Below are 20884 nucleotides of genomic sequence, written 5' to 3' on the forward strand. Positions count from 1 at the left end.
ATTAAAATAAAACAAAAACACGATTGTCTAGAAAATGTGGGCAAAAATGCTAATCAGAAAGTAGAGTGACGTTAGAAGTTACCTAGAGCACGTGAACGCAGCAGGTCCCGCGTCACATGACAGAGTTGACGCTGACTCTGCGGCGGTGACGTGACGAAGCAAACCAAACCCGCTGCTGCTGTGTGCTGTAGCACAGATTAGCGAGTTTGTTGACTAAACTTTCGCCTTTCGTCGTTCTCCCGCTCAACTGTAAAACAGTGACACACCAAAAATGGACCACAGCGGGAAAGAAAAGGAAGCAAACGCCTTAATGGCCGAGGCTGAAAAGAAAACGAAATCGTCGCAGTCGTTTTTCGCGTCGATGTTTGGGTGAGTATGTGAGTTAGCTTCTGCTAAATGGTTAGCTACTTTTTTTGTCAAAGCTAGCGGCCAAGTAAGCGAAGATGGCTAGCTGACGAGTCAACGCCAGATCTGAAGGCAGGATAAAAAAACAGTATCGCAACACTGGGCTGACTTATATCTAACTTGTGGTTTATATAAAGCTTATATAAAGCGAGTGTTTACCGCTGCAGTTAGCTAAGTTGTATTTGTGGCGTTGTCTTCGTTAATGTTACAAACAAACAGTGGGTGAGAAATAAAGCTGTATGCAGCAGGAAAGGAGGCCCAGTTACACGATGCTAAGTGCTGCAATGTGCTGATGAGGTTGTAATTAAAGTGAATGGTATTGTCTTTGAAGTAATCTACACTTTTATGTAAGTGCTCTGTGTATTAGTGTTGCTGCTATAACGCCATCTAATGGCAACATCTTGCAAAGCCACTTTGCGTTGAGGTGCAGAGCACATGTGCATCGTATTTGTTTACAATAACAGAATGGCACTGATTTAGAAGTTGCATCGGAGTCAGTGAAGACAATAATTTAAGCCTTCATCCACCAACACTTTGTAGGGTGGATGCAACAATCCAAAAAACATGGTAACCCTTTAAATCCTGTGCAAACTGGCATGATTTCTTTCAAAAACACGGTGAGAAGGCAATAAGCAACGTAACAAGACCAATTGACAAAAATTAGCAAAACAATTACTAGAAAATCACCCGCAAACACACAAAACACAAAACACACATAAAAAATCCAAAGTAAACATGAAAATGGCCCAGAAAAAAAAAGTAAAAAAAAAAAAAAAAAAAAAAATATATATATATATATATATATATATATATATATATATATATATATATATATATATATATAACTGTTATAAATATACTATGTAGGGCATTTTCGCCCTATTTTTTGGGACAATCTTATAATAATCATCCCCTCTTTTTAACTACTTTTTTTGGTTATTTTCTTGTCGCCATTTACGAGTAAGCAAGTCCAATATCTAAGTAAAAAACAAGAGAGGGTCTGTGTGTATGTTTATGTGTATGTATGTATATGTTGTCTTTGCATATCTTGGAACTGTCCTTCCAATATACTTCAAATGTGGCAGGTGTGTAAACCCAAAACATTCATTGTTGAATTTGGTGTAGTTTGGACATGAGACACGGTCAGAATTAAAAAAAAAAAAACTTTGAATAAACAAACATACAATACCCTGTGGCTCTGTGCAAAGGTAGAGACAGAGACTCAGTGCTCTGCAGAGCTGACCATGTCTCCAAAATAGATGAAAAAAGAGAAACCACAGAGAGTTACATTGTAGGAAGCTAATTTGAACCACATTTCTCTAAAAAGTCAGCTTTCCATGGTGTTATAAAAACAGCCCTGTTTCAACTTGTTTACAATGCATTTTAGAATACCTCAAATTTTTTACATGGGTATTGTACTGAAGCAGCTTTGTGAGCAGGCTGATCCTGAAAAGTTTTGAATGGGCACTGCACTACCATATATAAAGAACACCAGAATAATACATAATTTGATTTAGTGATGCTACTTGGTGTTGTCTGTACAAAACAACATGATATTATATGCGCAAGATAGCATTATATAGCACAGAGTAGTATGGGATAAGATATAGTAAGATGCAACTAATAATAACAATAATAATCACAGTTATTATTAATATTATTAATGATAATGATAATAATATAATTTAACAATTATCTAGAAATAAATATATATGATTTAAATAATTATGGCATTGATTATGCCATTTCACTCATCTGTATATTTAGCACAATACAGCTGATGAAATCAAGATAACATATATAATATAAAGTATATTTAATGATGTTCACTGTGTTTCACTTCATTATATTTTCACAACAGAATTCAAAAAACAGAAACACAATAGGGAGTTTTAAGTACACATTGAAGAGTCTCTGTGGACCCTGAAAAAGCAATAAAGGCATAAAATCAATTAATCTAAAAAAAAAGACCTCAATTGATATTAAAATGTCTTTAATTGATCTTTCAAAATTCTTTATGCTATGACATAGAAAGTAGGATGTTGTGAATAGTTTTTTTCTGGTGTTGCTTTTTAAAATTTTAAAATAATTTGTAACATCATTTTTATATAATTTAATGATTTAAATTTTAAATTTCATTTCACGTGGCAATAAAACATTCTTAAATCTAACTTGCCTCGGGCTGTAGGAACCCTCGCTCATGCAGCATGCCCCAAAATATCATCACAATAACAATATCTAGGCTAGTTATTAAATATTATGGCGCTTGAAATTTGATCATTATCGCCCAGCAATTGTCTCTTTAAGTATTGTTTTAACTAATCACGTGTGTCACACAGGGGTTCCTCCAAGATGGAAGAGGCCTGTGATATGTATATGTGAGAGCAGCCAACATGTACAAAATGGCCAAAAACTGGTGTGGTAAGAATAATTAGTTGAGTGACAAAAAATGTAATGATTTCCTTCTCTTTGTTTAGATCTTTACAGACTTTAAAACCTCTAACATGCAACATTTTCTTTTTTTTCAGCTGCAGGAAATGCGTTCTCCCAAGCTGCTGCCCTTCACCCAGATGCAGAGCAAACATGATGCAGCAACTAACCTTATAGAGGCTGGAAATGCCTTCAAAAAAGCAGATCCACAAGGTAATCATTACTCATAACCACCCTCTGGACTATGTGGCTGACAAAGCTCACTTGTAATTCCTGTTTTACAAGCTGTTGTACCAGTTCCAGTGGACCATGTACATAAAGTCAGTGTCATCTGATGTTTAAAGAGCATTAACAGCATTCTTCTCACTGTGCAGTTAAAAAGTGGGACATATTTGGACAAGTTTCTGCTTCTTTTTTTTTTTTTTTTTTTTTTTACATTTTATGTATTTAACACAAAGACAAGACTTAGAATGCCTAATATATTTGAGATGTTTACCATAAAGTTCACATACTAGTCATTCTTTTGGCCTTTAACGTCCATATTCAACCCAATTAAAAACATCTTTAATGGGGATATTACTTCTCCAAATTAACCTATTAATTTGGCAAACTTAATTGTTTACCTTCCAATAAATAGAGAACAAGGAATATACAAATATGTATATCAAAGCAGTAATAATAATAATGAAATAGAATCTAACAAAAACAGAAACAGAAAGTAGAATCAAAAAAGATAATGCAAATAACAAAGCAAAAAACCTAGAAAGTTTTTTGTTGTTTGTTGTTTTTTGTTTTTTGTTTTTTTTGTTTTATTTTGTTTGTTTTTTTCCCCCTGGAATTCTGTATTTTTGTTTACGTAATTTTTAATTATTAGTATTATTTCATTAAATTAGTTATTGTTTTTTATATATGTATACGACTCATTTGATTTGATGACCATAAGTGACATTGTTCAAGTGACAAAAGTTCAATAAAATATTAATGAGAAAAAGAAAAAACACAAAAAAGATGTAGCTAGAGTGACAGGGTTTTATGTCATGTGTCTAAATATTTTTTATATTTCTTAACAGAGGCCATAAACTGCCTAAACCGAGCTATTGAGATATACACTGATATGGTGAGTCAACAGAGAGGGATCTCTTCTTTAAGTTATTAAATTCAAAAAAAGCCCATTTCTGTTTAGCAACAGATTTGCTTACATAACTTTATTGTTATTATTATTGTTATTTTTAGGGGCGCTTTACCATCGCAGCCAAACATCACATCACCATTGCTGAAGTATATGAGACAGAGTTGGTGGACATTGACAAGGTAAGATGAAAATATATGTGCTTAATGTTTGTTATTTCATACATCAATTCTTGCTTCTAATTTATCAGCTAATAGTATCTGTTGTTTTAATCTGTCAATTTATCTCTTGGAGAAAGCTCTGTTTATGTCTTATGTCCAAATTCCATTCCAGTCCATCGCTCATTACGAACAGGCAGCAGATTATTACAAAGGTGAAGAAGCCACCAGGTGAGTATTTTAGATCAGTAATATTTTCTCTTATTTGCTTTTGGGGTGTGATGTTTTTGGGCTTTTTATATCTAATAAATGCAATTTCTTTTTTCATTTTAAGTTTTTGTGATTGTGCAGTAAAGAAATTTGGTGGTCTTTGCCCCTTGATGTCTGTGAATACATGTAGACTGAGAAGTCTCTTGATTTTCCTTTTCAGTTCAGCAAACAAGTGCCTTCTGAAAGTAGCAACCTACGCAGCTCAGCTGGAGCAGTACCCAAAAGCGATTGAAATCTATGAACAGGTGAGATAAAGCTCAACGGCAGCCTTTAAGTTAACAGATGCATTCAGGGGCTGTATTAACTAAACAGACATGACTTGTAATTTTTGATTTTTAGGTCGGAACCCACGCAATGGACAGTACGCTCCTGAAATACAGTGCCAAGGATCACTTCTTCAAGGCGGCGCTCTGCCACTTCTGTGTAGACACGCTGAATGCAAATGTAAGCTGTAACACTTGATTTTGTGTCCATGTACACCAAGTGCATCACAAGCCGCTATCTTAATATTCATCCTCTTGTCACTCAGCTTGCTGTGAGGAAGTATGAGGAAATGTTTCCAGCCTTTTCAGACTCCCGAGAATGCAAGCTGTTGAAGGTAGGCTGTGGTGTTATTTTGGATCTAAAATCAACAAACGAACAAAAACATAGAATAATCCACTAAATGTCGACAGTCGAAGTGAAGCTTAGTACGGTTAAAGATACCGTTTGTAAGTGTTATAAAAATAACTTTTTGTCTTATGTGCTGAAAAAGTCACTACATTTACAAAAGTACATGCAAACGATAGCCTGTGGAAAAAAAAGGTGAAACTGATAACATTAACGATGCTCAGTAAACTGCTGTCCACCATAAATACCATACTTTGCTAGAAATCTACTCCAGCTTGGGGGGGGGGGGGGTGAGATCAAGATTTCTTGGCTCTGTGCCTGGAACACACTGCCTGCATGAGCAGCACGTGAACGTTGCGAAACAGTTTTTGGTGTCTTGGTTCTTTTGGTGCCCACGTTAACAAGTTGGAGCAGCCATACTGCCTGTGTGAGCAGTGCTGGTCAGGCGCGTCTCAGCTGCTTGATAGCCGCGGCACATCTAGAGAAGCGGTGGCTCGATTTCTTTCTGCACATGGTTGTCAGCAGAAATAGACTGAGAAAATGGTGTTTTGATAATTATATTGGTTCTCTGCCACCTTTTACTACGGTTTCAATGCCTTTGTCTGTCACAGACATGAGGAAATGCAAATTTATCTGTTTTATTCTTTCTGCTTCTGTCAGTTTCTGTTGACAGAATCCCATCAGTTGTTGACACGAGACATTTTAATGTGAATTATTTGCAGAACCCTGTTGTTAACAATGCTTGAGCTTACACAACTTCATAAATGAGTAAAATATTTGCTTATAATTGTGGAAATATAGTTCTCATAGCAGCAGGCAGCCCTGCAGAAGTGTCACAGCAACAACACTGCCTGTGTGAACACCGCCTGCATGCAAGATGCTGCAGTTTGGCGAAGTTTCCGTAACGTGCTGCTGACACATGCAGTGTGTTCCAGGCTGTATTTTTTGGCAGCTGTCATGCCGTCCATCTTTATGTACTTTCTGTGGGTAAAACTGTCAAACGAGGCAGCACTGATCAAATATGAATCAAGATTCTTTCACTGCATTGCCTATTTCTCACCTCAGATGTTTTCAGAAACATTTAAGTTTACTGTTAAGCTGCTAAAGGCAAACGGTTCAACTGTTCCCAATGTGGCGGCACGGTCCCACACTGTCTCACTTTACAGCTACACAGTACATATGTTATCTCAGCTAAAGCAGGTGCCCCATGTACAGAGGCTGTTTCCTCGCCACAGTGGCTGCGGATTCGACTCCTGCCTGCACCCGTTGCTGCATGTCGTCCCCTTTCTCCCCCTTTCACTCTCAAGCTGCCCTATTCTAATAAAGGCAAAAAAGAAAAGAAAAGACAGTTTGACTGCAGTACAAGAGAAATAATTGACACGATTGACAGCTGCAACTTCTCACCTCTGACTGGTTGTTTTTGTTCACATGCTGCAATGCTACTGGAAGCATTTGGGGAGGCAGAGAAACACGATTTTTCAACAATTATTTATAATATAATGACAGTTATAGTTATTTATAAGTTGTTTTTTTTTAAACCATTGAAAGCTTTTAAGCTCGCCCCCAACAATTTTGATTGGATTGGATTTGATGTTGGTGCATGTCTCCAGGCAGCAGCAGGATATTATTACTGTTGTTTTGGAATCTCACTTGTTGTTATTTTTTTTTCTTTAAACTTAGGGTGTATTTTTTGTCTGAAGGCAGCCTTTCTGATGTGCAGAATTCTTGTTTTTATCTAACCAGAAACTTCTAGAGGCCTGCGAAGAACAGAACGTGGATGCCTATACTGATGCGGTGAGTGAAATGTTTTCTCTAGTTAGGTCTAGACACACTGTAGGGCACTACAGTGATTATCTTAGAGTAAATTGTCAGGATAATAATAATAATAATAACAATAATTGCTATAAACAAATAAAAGCTAAGGAGACTTTTTATGAAAAAAAAAAACGATTTCCCGGTTTGAAAAATTCGTGGAATTTGTAAAACTCATTGGAAGTTTTGGACTTTGTATCATGCAGTGAAATTTTTACAATGATCTAACGTGGATAACCTTTCACATTATGTTAAAAAAAAGAGCATTTTTTCCCTGTAGCTGTCAATGTAACATGGCTCTAATTTGCAATGATATGACTTTTTTGCTATCACAAACATTCCTTTATGTGTGTGTGTGTGTGTGTGTGTATTTATATTTACGTATGCTTATATATATATATATATATATATATATATATATATATATATATATGAAAAGTCATGAAAGTTTTTGAAATTTTGTTCATAAGGATGTGAAGGAACCCCGAAGACACATTTGAATCAGAATATGTCTTTCTTGCATCTGAGAGGTTAATATTTATTTAGTACAGACACATTTTGTCCACATATTGTTTTGAGCTATTAATTCTATATTGGGTAATAAAAACCATAACAAAAAAAGCCACACCATGTGACCTGACCTCTACTGTTCCTTGAATAAAAAAAGAATCGTTTTCTAACATTTTGGGTATTTTATTAACATTTACTAATTTCTCAGGTGAAGGAATATGACACCATTTCACGGCTGGATCAGTGGCTCACCACCATGCTTCTCCGCATCAAGAAAACCATACAGGATGATGAGAGTGACCTTCGCTGACTTCCCTACCTGCTCATGACCTCAAGCCCTCAACAACCAACTTGCATCCTTCTTTTTCCTTGAGCCTCTCACTTCCATTCTAGCAGCAATCTGGATTGTTTGACCTTTAACCCCTTATGTTCCCTCACAGACTGTTTGTTGCCCGTCTGCAGTATTTCTTATTCCCTTTTTAATCTGCTTAACTCAATGCTTCAAAAATGATGGAACGAACACTATTTTCCCCCTCTGCACACATTATGTTAGCTGTACATTTTTATGATCCAGGTATTGGCCCAATATTAGTTTAAATATTCATTATGGCTACAATACCAAATACTCATACCAGCACACTTATATGATAGTGGTTTTATTTTTATTTTCCTTGTTATGAAATGGATGAGAGAAAGCCAATTTACTAACTTTAAGCTACCAATACAGGATGTGCTGTAGAGTAAACTTAACTGACCAAAATGCAGATATAGACTAAAGCACACATTGGTTTTTGGTACTTTTGGTGTGCTCGAGTATACTGTAGGTCACATAAGGGCACCTCTAATTAAACAGCACTTCATCTCAGCTACAGAGCTCCTCTCCAAGCAGAGAGGCTGAGAGTTTCTGAGATTATTCCATGGCAAATACCCCCTTTGCCTTATACTGCAAAGTTCTCAGGATGTAAACAGCTAGATTTGATGAAAGAAAAGAAAAAAAAAACATTCATGCTTTTAGACATCTTGTCATTAATTTGCTAATTGTTTTTGCCATTTAAAGTGCTTTTATTTCATGAACAAAGGTGAAAGGAGCTAATCATCTTTGTTAACATTTGCATGGTTTGGTAAGGATGAGAAAGCTAGAGCAGCCATTTTCCACTGTATAGAATTTATTACTCAAGTGTGTGTGTGTGTGTGTGTGTGTGTGTGTGTGTGTGTGTGTGTGTGTGTGTGTGTGTGTGTGTGTGTGTGTGTGTGTGTGTGTGTGTGTGTGTGTGTGTTTGTTTGTTTGTTTTTTCTTTTTGTGATCGATTTTTTTTTTCTGTCATGACTAAACAGGCTGGAAAAAAAGGCCTGCACCAGATGCAATACATTGAAGAAAAAGGAGCTTTACTGATCTGAACACTGTGCTCATGTACCCTCCTGGTGATTTTGTCAAGAGACAATTGGTCTTAAATAATTTGTACATCAGTGATGTTTCCTGTCAAACGTTTGAATAAACCTTTCCGAGACGTACAGCATCCTGGGCGTGGCCTCCAACTGCCTGCTCTACTGTGTCAAGTAAGCGCGTGATCATAATATGCGCGGACCTGAACCTGTACGCACTCACGTCGCCTCTTAAAATTCCATTAAGGGAAATTATGGGGTGAAAACGAAATGATGCAGTTTTGTGCACCTGTTATCCTGTCGGAAGGCTCCTGGATACTTTGCTTTCCTGCTCGGTGGGCGCTCATCTTGACTTTAGTAAGTAGTTGAAAACACTTAGAATTCTTGTCTTCTTTGTGACTTTCTAACGTCAGGTCAAGGCTCTCGTGTGACGGGCAGGTGTCTAACGGGTGTGCTTGTCTGTTAAGTCTGTCGAGTTTTAATCGAGCCATACTTAAATTAAACCCTTACATTGAAATCCGTCTTGCGCATATAAAAGACCTGTAACTTGGCAAAGTTGCGACACAATATAACGTATCCATATGCATTTCATGTCACCGTTTAATGCTGATTTTCGTACACCTCAGGTGGGTTCATAAAATTATTGTAACGCTGTTTAATTGAAGCCTTCAGGACTTAACTGCTTTGTTTGTACAAAGCCGGCATGCTCCTAATTAAACACCGGGGAGAAGAGCGCGTGCAGGTGCGTCCCAATTGAGTTCAGCTGCAGGCTCTTTTTTTTCAATGTCACATCACATGCGGCAAACTCAGACACCACCAGAGCATTTCCATTTCAGCTCTAACGGTTTGGTGAATGTATGCGCGCTTAGGGCTGCAAAAAGTGCGACTTTAAAATAATGAGATCATTTCTTTTTATATAAAGGAGATTATTTTATGTCACTGAATGGATGGTTCAAAGTTGCTTTATTTGTACCCAAGGGTGAATTTGTTGTACAGACAGGAAAATCAGCATTGCAAGACACAACAATACAGATTTCAAAGACATTAAAACAAATACATAAAACAAGTGTCAAGTATAAAATAAAATGGATTACTGAAAGGGCATAAACCCCCTTCTCTCTGGCCTTCACCTCCAAATTGACACTCACCTACTGACCAAAATGAGGTGAAAAGGAACTGTAAAGAGACCTAAAATAAGTACAAAACAAGAAAAAAAAAAAAAGACACAAAATTACAAGTGACAAAAAATGCATAACAACAACAAAGAGTCACAACCAGGAAACGTTTTAAGCAGCATTGCTCTATTAGTAAAATAAATAAATAAATAAAGGTTATTGTTTGAGTTTTGGTCACAAACAACACATTTTTCATTCAAAAAACCTAACCTAGATACAAAACATAAACAGAACAAACTATAAGATAATAAAAAAATAAATTTATACAAATGAAAAACTTCAAACAATCTCAAGCTTAACCATTTTTAATCTGAGCAAATTGGATTGATTCATATATATATATAAACATGGAATGAGGGTGACGAAAAACAAGAAATGGTTGAAAATTTGCATCAAATTAGTTAAAAAGAATGTATAAAAGTATAAAACAAAACAAAGAAAATTACTTCAAAAAACTATTTTATTTTTTTCTGTAACATATAAATATTAAATATATAATTAAGACAATTATAAATATATACTGAACAAAAATATAAATGCAACACTTTTGTTTTTGCTCCCATTTTTCATGAGCTGAACTCAAAGATCTAAAAACATAAAAGATACATTTCTCTCAAATATTGTTCACAATCTGTCTAAATCTGTGTTAGTGAGCACTTCTCCTTTGCCGAGATAATCCATCCCACCTCACAGGTGTGGCATATCAAGATGCTGATTAGACAGCATGATTACTGCACGGGTGTGCCTCAGGCAGGCACATAAAAGGCCACTCTGAAATGTGCAGTTTTATCACACAGCACAATGCCACAGATGTTGCAAGTTTTGAGGGAGTGTGCAATTGCACACGCTGACTGCAGGAATGTCCACCAGAGCTGTTGCCCGTGAATTGAATGTTCATTTCTCTACCATAAGCCGTCTCCAAAGGAGTTTCAGACAATTTGGCAGTACATTGAACCGGCCTCACAGCCGCCAACCACTTGCAACCACACCAGCCCAGACCTCCACATCCAGCATGTTCACCTCTAAGATCATCTGAGACCAGCCACCCAGATACTGACTGGTTTTCTGACCCCCCCAGAACCCCCAGTAAAGCAAAACTGCACATTTCAGAGTGGCCTTTTATGTGCCAGCCTGAGGCACACCCGTGCAGTAATCATGCTGTCTAATCAGCATCTTGATATGCCACACCTGTGAGGTGGGATGGATTATCTCGGCAAAGGAGAAGTGCTCACTAACACAGATTTAGACAGATTTGTGAACAATATTTGAGATAAATGTGTCTTTTGTGTATATAGAAAATGTTTTAGATCTTGGAGTTCAGCTCATGAAAAATGGGAGCAAAAACAAAAAGTGTTGCGTTTATATTTTTGTTCAGTGTAGTTTACTGGACATTTATTCCTTTTTTTCTTCTTTCTTTTGCAGTTTGCAGGACATCTCTTGCCACTATAGTTGTGTTACTTCCTGTTTTTGAGAGAAATATAACCAATTTTCTCAGGTTTCGGAGGTTTGCATGCTTATAAAGGCGGACTGGAATGCAGCACGAGAATACCAATGATGATCCAGGTGTTAAAGGTTAAGGTGTCATGTTTGTGTTGGCAGTTGGTACATCCAGTTTGTGTCAGCTGAAGACAGTAAAACGTTAAGTCCCACAACCATCACCCCTGAAAGATGACCCACCTCTAGAATGACACGCACACGGCCTGGTTAACTCACCTTGAACCAATGAGACGTATTCAACCTTCAGCGCTTTGGTTCTGCTTGTCACGTTGTTTCTGATCTTCTACTCGACCCTCCACCTAGAGATGACCTACAGTCGCAGGGCCGCACCGGAGGACCCCCTGAAGCATCCCAGCTTCCAGGTCCAAGACAGAAAAACACAACCATCCAAGCAGGAGAGCTTCACCACGCCTAAGCCTGTTGTCCATAGTGTGTCTGTTTCTGATGGCCTCAGACGGAGCATCCCACAAAACGGCGCATACTGGAACCGTCTGCTTCACTCGGCCCTAAGGAATCTGGACAAAGAGGAAAATCCTTTTGGACATGACTCTGACTGGTTTCACTGCAGGGAGACAAATCAAGAGCTTCTGCAAACCAATGTGCATGACTTCACCTCCTACTCGGCCTTATTCCAGGAGTTTCTGCAGGGCATGAACTGCAGGTCGCCTCCAGTCCTGCTCAATCAACCCAACAAATGCGTCTTTGAAGGGAAGGGAGACAACCACACCTCCCTGCTTTTTGCCATCAAGTCAACACCTGGAAACTTTGAACGGAGACAGGCGGTGCGGGAGACATGGGGGCGAGAGGGGATGCATCAGAGTGGACTTAGGGTGCGCACTGTGTTCCTCCTGGGTAGCTCCCCACAGGAGGACCCTGACCTCAACCCGCTGCTGTCATTTGAAGCAAAACGCTTTGGAGACATTCTGCAGTGGGACTTCCATGAATCTTTCCTGAACCTGACGCTCAAAGTGAACACATTCCTCCAGTGGACACTCAAATACTGTCCTCATGTCTCCTTTGTCTTTAGTGGAGATGATGATGTGTTTGTCAACACGCCAGCATTACTCAGCTACCTGCAGTCTGTGGAGCCTTCAAAAATCTCTCAGTTGTATGTTGGACATGTCATAAGCACAGCAAACCCCCTCAGAGACCCTAAAAGCAAATACTTCATTCCTCTGAGTTTCTATAACGGCCCGTACCCCGCTTACGCTGGTGGAGGTGGTTTCCTCATCTCTGGAAGGTTGCTGCAACCCCTGCATTCAGTTTCACGTGTCCTTCCTTTCTTCCCCATCGACGACGTCTACGCTGGGATGTGCTTTAAGGCTTTGGGGGTTTCTCCAGAGGCACACAAGGGCTTTCAGACCTTTGACATCAACGAGCAGGATCGTGAAAATCTGTGTGTGCACAAAGATCTTATTCTGATTCACCAGCGCTCGCCACAACAGGTGAAGAAGCTGTGGAAGGGCATTCACAGCCCTTTGTTGACTTGTTGAATGGGACTGGTGAGCGAAAGATGCAGAGATTTTGAAAAAAATCAAAGAGAGGAAACACTGACTGCAGCGAAATATTGAAGCCATGGCTTATTCGCATCCATCGTCCCTTGAAATGTCCTTTTTCAAGATGATGCATCAGGAGGAAATGTGATTCAAGGCTTTGCACAGTCAACTGTTGACATCTTGCATAGACTCACACTTAAAAAATGAACAAATGCTTCTGTGTTTGCATTTTTGATGGGAATTTGAGCCTCGGGGGTTAAGCCATTTTACTGCAAAGTCAAATTCAACAGTGGTTTCCTTTTCTCCTTTCAAATTTAAATAAAAAAAAGATTCAGCCAAAGCAACTGAAAGCTCTATTGTTTATTTTTTCACAAAACACAAAACATGTCACACGAGTGCACAGTTGTGGGATTTTGAATAGAGTGTAACAGCACTACAGCACACATACCCATCTAAAATTTGGGTGTGTATACCAAAGAACAATTCAAATAGGAAAGTTAGTCAGTCACCTCAATGATACCCAAGGAAACCTGTTAAATACCATCATCAATAAAGAGTACAGTTACAGGAGAGGAAACAACAGGGGTAAACTTCCACCGTTTATTGCTTGATTTGTAGATTTGTTTCGCATTTAAACTGCACCGTTTTTGCTGCATTTTTAAAAAGTGGCGACCTTGGAATTACTATGAAACAAAACTGTGATTTAGCCGTTATAGAGGACCTTGACTACTGACAGTAAATCTATTAACTTAAGGCACCAAACCCAGAGGCATGTGAAGTACAACATTTTAGAAAGCACAATCTTTCTCCTTCCTCAGTTGTGCAGAGTGAAATGACACACATCATATCAAAACTATATTTTTATGAATACAGTAAGGGTGTAAAGGTGTGCAACAGTTTAGTCTCAATCGTCATCTACTCCCACATTAGGTCACCAAATCACAACTCGTTCCAGCCTTTGAATGCAGTTATTTCTCATACAGGTCAAGTGGGTAGTGCTCTTTGTATTGGTTCACGTGCCTCCGCATGGACTCAAGCTGCTTGCTCAGATGGGGCGTCATTTCCTGGTACACGTCAGTAAACAGCAGCTCGGGGTTCGGCTTAAGGCGTCTCTCTGCTCCCTCGAACGCTTCCATCATTGTCTTACGGGATTGCTTTCGCCAGTTCCTCTCGTCGTCCTCGCTCCACCAGCCTCGGGCCGTCATGTAATGTCTCAGCCGGGAGATGGGGTGGTCCTGCTTATCCCAGTAGTTCACCTCGTCCACGGAACGGTAAGCTGAGCTGTCGTCACTGGTGCTGTGGTGGCCAATTCTGGAGAAGGAGCACAATTATTTGTACTCAACTGACAAAACATTTTAGGGGTGAGAATGTTTTGTATAAGTCTTCACAAAAGGTTCCTCCTAAAAAACAACCTTTTAACTGAACCCTTAAGGGCTGTTTGGTGCATTTTACGCCCTTTTCATTCTTCATTTTTTGATAATTCTGGTTGTGTTCATGCATATGGCATAAATTTTGGCAAGATTATGTATTTTTGTTTAATCTCTGAATTTCCAGCGCAGCTCCTACAATAATGCACAGTGTAAACAAAATTGTTACATTGATACTGTTAAGTGCAAACAATGCTCCACTGAAACCCATTGAAACTGCCCCATAGCCATCAAAGCATAAAAACAGGAATTTTAATTATTTCTGGGTGTCATTCTGGGCTTTTGCCTTGGAATTTGTCTTTTCTTTTTTTTTCCACTTTTTTTTTTTTTTTTTTTAACATTTTTGGCACATGGAGAAAATACATGCTATCTCCACTAGGTGCACTGTCACCACCAATGTTGCTGCTAATCCCTGACATATCTACTATGATGAAAAAAAATCTACTTAGCATGTAGTAAATTGAAAATGTGTGTATATATATGTATATATATATATATATATTTCATCTACAAACAGTTGTATCGTGACAAAAACCTGTCATTTGAAAAATTGAAATTCTGAAAATTAATAAACATTTGATATGATTAGGACTGATGTTGGTTAAAAAAAAAAAAAAAACAACTAAATGAATGTTGAAAACCATATTAAGGTACAATATTTTTTGTAACCTGATCTTGAAAAGTGCATTTTGTGTGCAGAGGGGTACAAGTGTGTGTAATATTAAAGCGGGCCCTAAGGGTTAAATATAAATAACACTATGCAGGAGATTCACAAATCATCCACTAACCTGTAGGTCATTGCTTCAATGAGGAAGGGCTGGTTCTCAGCCACAGCCCTGCGGCGCGCCTCTTTTGTAGCGTTGTAGACAGCAAACACATCATTACCATCAACACGGATGGACAGCATGCCATAACCCGGACCACGAGCAGCTGTTCAGAGACAGAATAGACGTGTGTTCATAAGAGAAGCTGAGTATTTCATATCAGATACTGCAGGAGACCACAGCAAAGCTTCTTACCAATGCCGTCTCCCCTGTACTGCTCATTGGTGGGAGTAGAGATGGCGTAACCATTGTTACGGCAGAAGAATATCAGCGGGCACTCAAGGGTGGCGGAGAAGTTGAAGCCGGCGTGTGCGTCCCCTTCGCTGGCTGCTCCCTCTCCAAAATAACAGATCACTGCGCGGTTCATGTTTTCTCTCTTGACTGCATATGCAGCTCCAGCCGCTGAAATGGGCATGTAAAGCATCAATATATATTTACAGATGTATGCACTTACAGACTGGAGAGATTAGCACACAGGTGCACAGCTCACCCTGAGGAATCTGAGTGGCCAGAGGAGAGGAGATGGTGACAAAGTTCAGATCTTTGCAGCCATAGTGGACAGGCATCTGACGACCCTTGCCGAGGTCATCTGCGTTGGCGTAGCACTGAGCCATGAACAATTCCAGAGGAAAACCTCGGTACATCAGCACTCCTGCAGGGCAGCACAGACTGACTGTTACTCGCAAGTCAAGAAAACCTGGGCAATTGATGGGTATTATACTAATAACTGTACTCAATATTTAGCAATTACTGTGCAGTGGCATTTATATATATTTTTACCATAAAAATACTACACATGGTGTGTATTACAATTATCCTGTGCAACTGTCAAACATGGACGTACAGTATCTGTATAAGTGAAAGGCATATAAAGTGTATATAAGTTTTAAATGATTTCATTTTTATTGCATCTTATTTGTATTTGTCATTTTTATGCTTGTTTAGCACTTATTTACTTTTCCCCTTTTTGTTCTCTTGCTTTTGACTCTTTGAGCTGCTGTAATATCCTCGGTGTGGAAAAAGGCTGGAGGGTAGACATGACTGAAGAGGTTTTATGGACGGCGAAGACGCAGTTGGAACGTGATGCAAGGGCTAATGGGGGAGCACAGAGGGTGAGACAGCATTTACAAGGGAGAGACAGGGGTTGAAAAAGGTTAGTTTTGTTAAAGGTAGGTCTATTTCTAGATGTAATTTATATGTTTATAGTTTAGTTGTGAGGAGCATTTGCTGCAGTTTCTACAAAACATGAATCTAATTTTTCTGAATGACTGAACAGCTGATTGCAGGCTGATGCAGATTGAAATGGGCATGTTGCTGACTGCATAAAGCACTGTTGGCCTCACATTTCACCAGTCATGTGATTATTGTGCAACAGAGTGATCACTGGCACAACTCTTGAGATAAAACTGCTTAACAGGAGCAGATCTCTGGTGTTTGTTGCAATATCACTACTGACACTAATTATCTTATAATGTGTGTTCCAGAGTGCAATCATCATGCACAGTACTTCAAAAAATAGATCTAAATATAAAAGTTAAGGTATTGTGATGTCATGAGAGGTAGGTCACTGAGGGGCGATATATTCCCTCCCAGTGGTTGCAGCGAGGACTACAAGCATCATGGCATCCAAAAGAAGACTACAAGACCCACAATAAGCCAGCAGGGAGCCAGGGCACTGACTGCTGCCCAGCTGAAACAAATCAGCTGATTGCCCAAATGAGAGTGCTGAAGGGAGTCAGTATGTAGAGGGGAAGGCAATGATTGTGACAGACAGAGAAGAACAGAGTTTTTTTGGGTTTTTTTTTTAAAAAGACTATTTTCTGGGCTTTTATTGCCTTTAATGGACAAGACAGTTTAAGCGTGAAAGGGGGAGAGAGAGAGGGTGCGACATGCAGCAAAGGATGAAGGCTGGAATCAAACCTGCGACCACTGCAGCGAGGATATAACCTCTGTATATGGGGCACCGCTCTATGCACTGAGTCACCAGGCACCCCAAGAACAGAGATTTTAGCTATGTTACCCAGAAGACTGAACTGGAGTTTTGATTGACATACATGCTTGCTTGTTTTTTTTGTTTAACTTTTGTCTCAATGAAATAAGTTGACCTTTTAAAGAACACTGAATACACTGAGTTTAAAATGCCGCCTTCCATTGTCATTGGAACTCTGGGAAAAAAATTACCTCCGACTCGAAAAGTCCAATGGAATGGCCATTCAAGTCTGGATTCCAAATCAGAAACTCAGGCAAGATCGACGTAGACCGAGTCGGCTGAATTGAAGTCACAGCGATATGGCAGCGTATGGTAAGCAGGATTACCTGTTTGTCAGTTTTTACTTTAATGTAGTGTTTATGTTGTAAAACGTGCTATAACAACTTTGTAGTGTTATTTCATTTTGATCTGTGTTTGAGGCACATGTAGTAGTCAAATAGCCTACTTCTCATGTCTCTGTTAGCACTCTACATCAGTTAATCTGCACATTGTATGATCTAAAAATCGCCATAAAGTTTTCTATGGAAAGGTGGGGTGTCCGCAAAAACTGTTGTTGACAGACTACATGCTTCTGATGTTCAGAGGCTAGCCAAATAAACATGAGTTTCCTGTGGCCGTCCGTGTTTTCCCAAGCAGATACACTGGAAGATTTTTAGATCGGATATTGCAAAAACCGACATGGAATTATCTGCCTCCGACTTGCAATGGAACACAGCAAATGCTCACGACTTATCAAGACATCACAGTATGTTAATCACTTTGATCACTATCAAAAGCTAAAACTGTTACCCTGTATCTAAAAGAGAGCTATGTTAGGAAAAGCCACACACTGATTCTTACCAGCTTCTCTGTATTGACCAAAGACCAAGTCACTTGGGTCAAGAGCAGCAGCACTACCAATATGAGTCCCCTCCTCACCGTAGTTGGTCATGTAGAAGGAGATCCGACCCTGACATGAAACACATTAACACCACTTTACAAAATCAGTAAATTGTTTCTCTTTTAAACCAGGAAATGCTCCAGGGAAAAAAAACTTGCCTGTCTCTGAGACTCATAAAGAATGCGGTCCATTGTGTTCAGCATTGTCATCTTCTGATAAAAGTTGATAACTGTCTCTTTGGGGAGCTGAAACACACAAAACAGCCAACACATTAACTCTGGCCCAACAAAATGTGTCAAGAGTACAGCTGTGTTCTCATAAGCAGTGGCATAATAGGCACTTCGACTGTACCTGAGGGTCTTGAGAGGGGTTGATGATGTTGCCCTGCCTGTCCATCACCCGGTACACTGGGATCCCAGAGATGACATTGGGCTGGATAAACTCAAGATGATCCACAAACTCGGCTGAGGCTCCAGGGAACTGTGGCTTTTCCAGTGTTGAGTCAAAGGGCTGCTGTCCTTGCATGGCCTGTAAGATTGAATACAAGCATTATTTATTAACAACATCGATGTGGCTCAGGGCAAGGCGGGGCCCTCTCTAAAATATACAACACAAAAGAGAGATACATCTTTCTCCTAATGATTTACATCCAAAGAATAATATGCAAAAACTCTGAGACTGAATGAGAAACATGGATAATGTCATATTAGGAAAGGGGATTTTACTGGAAAAAAAAGCCACATTTCCTGCAATAGTTGCAATAGTTGTAAATCACACATTTTGCATTTTGTGATTTTAACAATTTCAGAATTATACAGTGGATTTCAGGGGATGCTGTAAAATGGGGTAGGTACTTCAAATACATTTTTAAGCACTGAGGAAGAAGTTATGTTTTCTGACTTGGCTTAATTGTGGGACATCAAACTTTAAATTATTGTATTTCGTATTTATTTTAAATACCCTCAGAACCCCAAAAACCCCAAATGGGTTTTAATGACATGTTTTTTTGTTTTTCTTTTGAAAATTAAAATTACGTTTGTCATAACCAGATATTGTGAAATGTTTATTTAGGGTGGAGGGATGATCATCCATTTTACTCTAGTCACTTGAGGAGGCTTAACTTTCAAAAACAAAGTTACAAAAGTTACAAAGAAAATTACCTGAAAGTTGGTAAAATAAAGAAATAAAGAAAAACAATAGGAGAAAAAAGAAAAAAGGAAAACAACAAGTACGTAAATATATAGACAGAATTTCTAATAAGACTTTGAATATATTTACTGGACATTTTCCTAATTTTATTATTATTAACTTCTAATAACCCCCTGACCCGTCTGTATCTCAACACTAGTTTTCAGGTAATTTTCTTGTCATCTTTTCCTAATGTCTTACAATTTGTGGGATATCTCTTGCAAAGTTGCCAATGCAATTTAAGCCATGTTTTGTAAAGAAATGAACCAAATGCTCAGGTTTGAAACATTTTAATGAATGTGAAAGGCTCCTGGACGCAATACAAGGAAACTGATGTCATTCCAGGTTTCAGAGGGTTGAGGAAAAATATCTGTAGATAGTATTACTATCTACAGATAGTAGATGTATCTGTAAATATCTCCAGGGGGGTTCATTATAAATAAATCAATATAAAAAACGAAGTCACAACCCAGCCAACCCCCAACACTGATAAAGTCCAGTCCCTAAAATGAAACATGATTAATTTTAGTGACACACACCTATCACAGAGACAGCAGATTGACAGAGCACCGTGAATAATACCTGAAAATGCATATTTATTTAAATGTAGCTGACAATAACAGTTTTAATGTCACCTTCTCTCCATATCATGTTGGTCTTGGTAAGATATTTGTACTGCAGGCTGCACTTGATGACGGAAGTTTCCTCCTCACGCCCCTTTGTTCGACCAATAGGAATGTAGGTTGCTAACACATTAGCCGGCCAGCTAGCTACGTAAGCTACGAAGTCATAACAAAACACAAGGTGCACCGCTGCCAGAAAAGCTGCGGATTATTTTTAAACATATATATATTCCAATCATGTGGACACATTCAAGTTGACCCGATAAAGCTGCGTTGGAGAGCTGTTGGATAATTTACGCAACGCTAGTTTCTACAAGGTTGTCGGCTAAGCTAGCTGGATCACAACCCATCGCGATAACTGAAAAAGTCAAGCAACGCGTTCTTGCGAATCCATTATTCCAACATATCTAATCGTAACATTAACGTGACAAATTTTCAGCTTTATACCCACATTTGACCGCCGTTGATAACGACTTAACTTGACATCGCAACTTTTATTTGAACGTAAAAAATAAAACCACTAATTCCAACATGTTCCACCCATCCACCCTGTCGTTGCTAAAGCGACCTTTCGTGTTATTAAGCTAATGCTGGCTAACTAGCAAAACAATGGCTTGCATCTATGTTGCACGTTATTTTTTTTAATAAACTTACACCGACTCTGAAGGCTCTGTGTTGAAGCAGCCTCGATGCTTTCAGTCCTGCCGTCTGGCGAACAGCATGGAAACATACTCCATACATTTTGTTCATACTCCTCACAGCTGCCATCGGGACAGTCTACCGTCGTTAGCCTGTGCGCTAGATTTCCAGGAATGATTAACTCTACAATAAATGTCTAAAAACAAGGCAGCAATTACAATCTGATCGCTTTTCAGTGTGCACCACTGCAATTCACAACCTCAATCACACTTGCCAGGTCGAATTTCTACATGAACCAGTGCGTTAAGATAACTACAATAATCATGGCATCCGGTACACCTTCAAAGTAAAAGTACTCATTATGCAGACTATGATATTTTGCTTTTTCAATGAGTACATGTAACAGCATTTTAATATTGTAGTTTGACAAAGTGGAGCC

At 38.8% G+C, this 20884-nt stretch overlaps 3 protein-coding genes across 3 annotated transcripts; 2 read left to right on the forward strand and 1 right to left on the reverse strand.

The window, feature by feature from the left end:
• Positions 1-188: 188 nt before the first annotated feature.
• Positions 189-8547, forward strand: napab (N-ethylmaleimide-sensitive factor attachment protein, alpha b). The gene is given in 13 exon segments (XM_042486187.1): positions 189-369; positions 2745-2775; positions 2778-2826; positions 2934-2970; positions 2972-3048; positions 3906-3952; positions 4069-4146; positions 4298-4353; positions 4553-4637; positions 4732-4836; positions 4922-4990; positions 6745-6795; positions 7532-8547. Coding segments are annotated over 13 exon segments (885 nt in total). The 5' UTR covers positions 189-271; the 3' UTR covers positions 7634-8547.
• Positions 8548-8944: 397 nt separating this feature from the next.
• b3gnt2l (UDP-GlcNAc:betaGal beta-1,3-N-acetylglucosaminyltransferase 2, like) lies at positions 8945-13201 on the forward strand. The gene is made up of 2 exons (XM_042486186.1): positions 8945-9063; positions 11682-13201. Exon 2 carries the CDS (start codon positions 11684-11686, stop codon positions 12869-12871), a length of 1188 nt encoding a protein of 395 aa, XP_042342120.1. The 5' UTR covers positions 8945-9063; positions 11682-11683; the 3' UTR covers positions 12872-13201.
• Positions 13202-13219: 18 nt separating this feature from the next.
• On the reverse strand, positions 13220-20748 carry bckdha (branched chain keto acid dehydrogenase E1 subunit alpha). The gene is made up of 8 exons (XM_042486185.1): positions 20461-20748; positions 18347-18523; positions 18154-18240; positions 17956-18064; positions 15616-15777; positions 15321-15527; positions 15090-15231; positions 13220-14185 (listed from the first exon to the last, which is right to left on the reverse strand). Exons 1-8 carry the CDS (start codon positions 20572-20574, stop codon positions 13843-13845), a joined length of 1341 nt encoding a protein of 446 aa, XP_042342119.1. The 5' UTR covers positions 20575-20748; the 3' UTR covers positions 13220-13842.
• Between the last annotated feature and the right edge of the window lie 136 nt (positions 20749-20884).

The sequence above is a fragment of the Plectropomus leopardus genome, chromosome 5 (genome assembly GCF_008729295.1).
Source record: "Plectropomus leopardus isolate mb chromosome 5, YSFRI_Pleo_2.0, whole genome shotgun sequence".
NCBI classification, from domain to species: Eukaryota; Metazoa; Chordata; class Actinopteri; order Perciformes; family Serranidae; genus Plectropomus; species Plectropomus leopardus.